Raw genomic sequence first — 2,718 nt, 5'->3', positions numbered from 1 at the left:
TTCTTGCATGAAACAAAAATATTCGTACAAAAAGAACAACATTTATGCAAACTCTTCGCATTAGTACAAGGAAGGTTGCTCTTCTTGGTGCGAAAAAGTGTTGGCACTTTTGGCCGCTGAAGATTCATGGACGGGATGCTAGAAATTCCGGTGTTCGGTTCCTGCTCCGGTGGCGTACGTACGAAGGAAGTTTCGACATGGGACCATTTTATTTGACTTTGGGGTTGACTGGATCTCCTCAATTATTTAAAGCTCAAACCCCCGTTTCTATCCTCAGATCCATTCAGCCGCTCACATCCCTTCCGATCTCATCTCCTCTTCTTCTCCTTTCCTCTCTCACTTCGCTCATTTTAACTCCCTCCTGAAAGGACAGGAGAACAAGCTCCGAGTTCTAGCACTAATCGCTGATTAACCTCCCAATCAATCAATCAATCTCCACGAGTTCACCTTTTATCGAGAAAAACCATGAAGGTAAGTCGAATTCTCGATCGATAATTTTCCGCCGGTTGAATCTTGCTGGCTTTCTTAGTTCCCGTGATTATGATCCTTCCCAAATCACAATCGTCATGTTTTGGTACCAGAAAGTCGTCCTGAAGTTGGGCCTGGCCGATGAGAAGGAGAAGAAGAAGGTCATGAAGATCGTCTCGGGGATCGAAGGTATATATGGCGCTACCGGCCGCTAAATTTAAGTCATCGCATATTATTGTAGCCGCTCGAGTTTTTTGATCCAATAATACTCATGGCATATTATTAATCATGTTGCAGGGGTCGACTCGATCGTGGTGGACATGAAGGATAAGAAGCTGACCGTGACGGGGGACGTCGACCCGGTGAACCTAGTCAGCAAGCTGAGGAAGATCTGCTGCACCGACATCGTCTCGGTCGGGCCAGCGAAGGAGGAACCGAAGAAGAAGGAGGAGCCCAAGAAGGACGACAAGAAGGAAGCCGATAACAAGAAGAAGGATGATGCCAAAATCTTCCCGATGCAGATACCTTATTACCCGCCCCCTCCTCCTCAATTCCATCACATGCCCAACTATTACAATCGGAGCGTCGAGGAGGATCCGAACGGCTGCGTTATCTGTTGAAGGAAATCGAACGAGCGTTTTTAAAAGTGATCTATACCGATGATCACTATGCTTAGGCTGTTTGTACAGTAACTAAAGATCGACGCAGATGAAAAATAATCTTCATAAAAAAATTTCTCGGTTTTATAATTGGTTTATAACAATTTTGTGGTAGTGATTTAAGCTTGATTTCTTGCTTTTTCGGAGGATGTCGTTTGATGGTTCCCTGGGATATTATTTCATCTAGATTCTTGTGAATTATATAATACGGTTTGGTCGATTATTATCATCAGACTTTGTAGCTTCATAATGGTATGATTTATCTCAAATGGATCATGAAAATCAACATTTCTGTATAATTGTATTATTATGTTTGCCGTGTACGTACAATTGGAAAGAAATGAAATGGAATCAATCATATACACTAGATGCGACATGTTGGTATCTTACGTGCCGGCAAGAAACAGTACGCAAGGGTATGATTTTGAATAGTGCGAGCTCTGGGTTATGCCGGACGAGCTCTGGGTTAATACTGAGAATTGATGTGCTCTAGGAGAGCCGATTTTGATAGGACATCAATATAGTCCACCCAATGTCATTGTCAAGCTAGGATACTGTTCTTTACATGGGTGCCACATACTATAACAAAATATAACCATCCACCAAGATGAAACGATGGAGACATCAAAGAGTAAAATATCATGGGGGCCGGTTTGGGTACAAACAAAAAGAAAGGGGTCAAATCACAATATCAATAAAAATTATATCACGTCTCTTTGATTTAATTTGTTGCGATTGATTAATTTAATTGTTTGGTCCCAGAAATGATGAGAATGACATCCAACTATAGTCACAGGAGGCGGCTGATTCTGCTGACATAAGGGCGGACTTTGTCTATCAGTCTAGAGTTGATTAGGAGTGGTCGTGGGCAGCAAGGAAACGCTTCATCAAACGGCAGGAACTCCGTTTAGACCCGACAATGTATCTTGATCTGTAATGGCCAGGTTCAGAAACATGGCAGTCGATTTAAAAGTTCAGAGAATCGAGATCTACACGGTCTATTTGAATTTGGATAGCGCATAGCAACGCAATAGTCGGCATGTTTAAGAATAAGATACAATATGGTGATAATTGAATATAATATGGCGTAGCCGATCGATTACTACCCTTGATTTGGTTTTATATCAGATTATTAGCTCTGATTAAGACGTCAATAGGCTTTCTGCGGACCGTCGTTTTGTATTCTCTTTTACAATTTATGAAGTAATTAATTAGACCACTCCGTCATATGGAAATTTCACATTCGTAAGAAAAATATTATAGTGAAAATTATGATTAATTAATTAATTAATACAATCAATTTTCAACATACAATATTAAGGGATGGACCGTCTGCATAATGACAGCATATTCCCCGTCAACACTATGTGGAATTATCATTTGGACTTTTATATCCACATATAGTCAAGAGAGATGATCTGCTCCAACTTTAAGAAGAAAAATTACTATGCGAAATTATGTCTGTCCAAATTTTATTACGGGATATATTCCTATCCTCCCGTGACTTACATTTGCTTCCTTGTATATAGCAGTGTATTATGGGATTGTTAGGTTGCAAGATCAATTATAATTAATTACTTGTAACATTTAG

The 2,718-nt window shown here is 40.2% G+C and overlaps 1 protein-coding gene across 1 annotated transcript; it reads left to right on the top strand.

Moving 5' to 3' along the window:
• The first annotated feature begins 263 nt into the window (after positions 1-263).
• On the top strand, positions 264-1,413 carry LOC116206119 (heavy metal-associated isoprenylated plant protein 39-like). The gene is made up of 3 exons (XM_031538890.1): positions 264-471; positions 582-657; positions 766-1,413. Exons 1-3 carry the CDS (start codon positions 466-468, stop codon positions 1,086-1,088), a joined length of 405 nt encoding a protein of 134 aa, XP_031394750.1. The 5' UTR covers positions 264-465; the 3' UTR covers positions 1,089-1,413.
• The last annotated feature ends 1,305 nt before the right edge of the window (positions 1,414-2,718 follow it).

Source organism: Punica granatum, chromosome 4 (assembly GCF_007655135.1).
Source record: "Punica granatum isolate Tunisia-2019 chromosome 4, ASM765513v2, whole genome shotgun sequence".
NCBI lineage: Eukaryota > Viridiplantae > Streptophyta > Magnoliopsida > Myrtales > Lythraceae > Punica > Punica granatum.
This window is presented reverse-complemented; position numbering and strand designations above follow the sequence as displayed.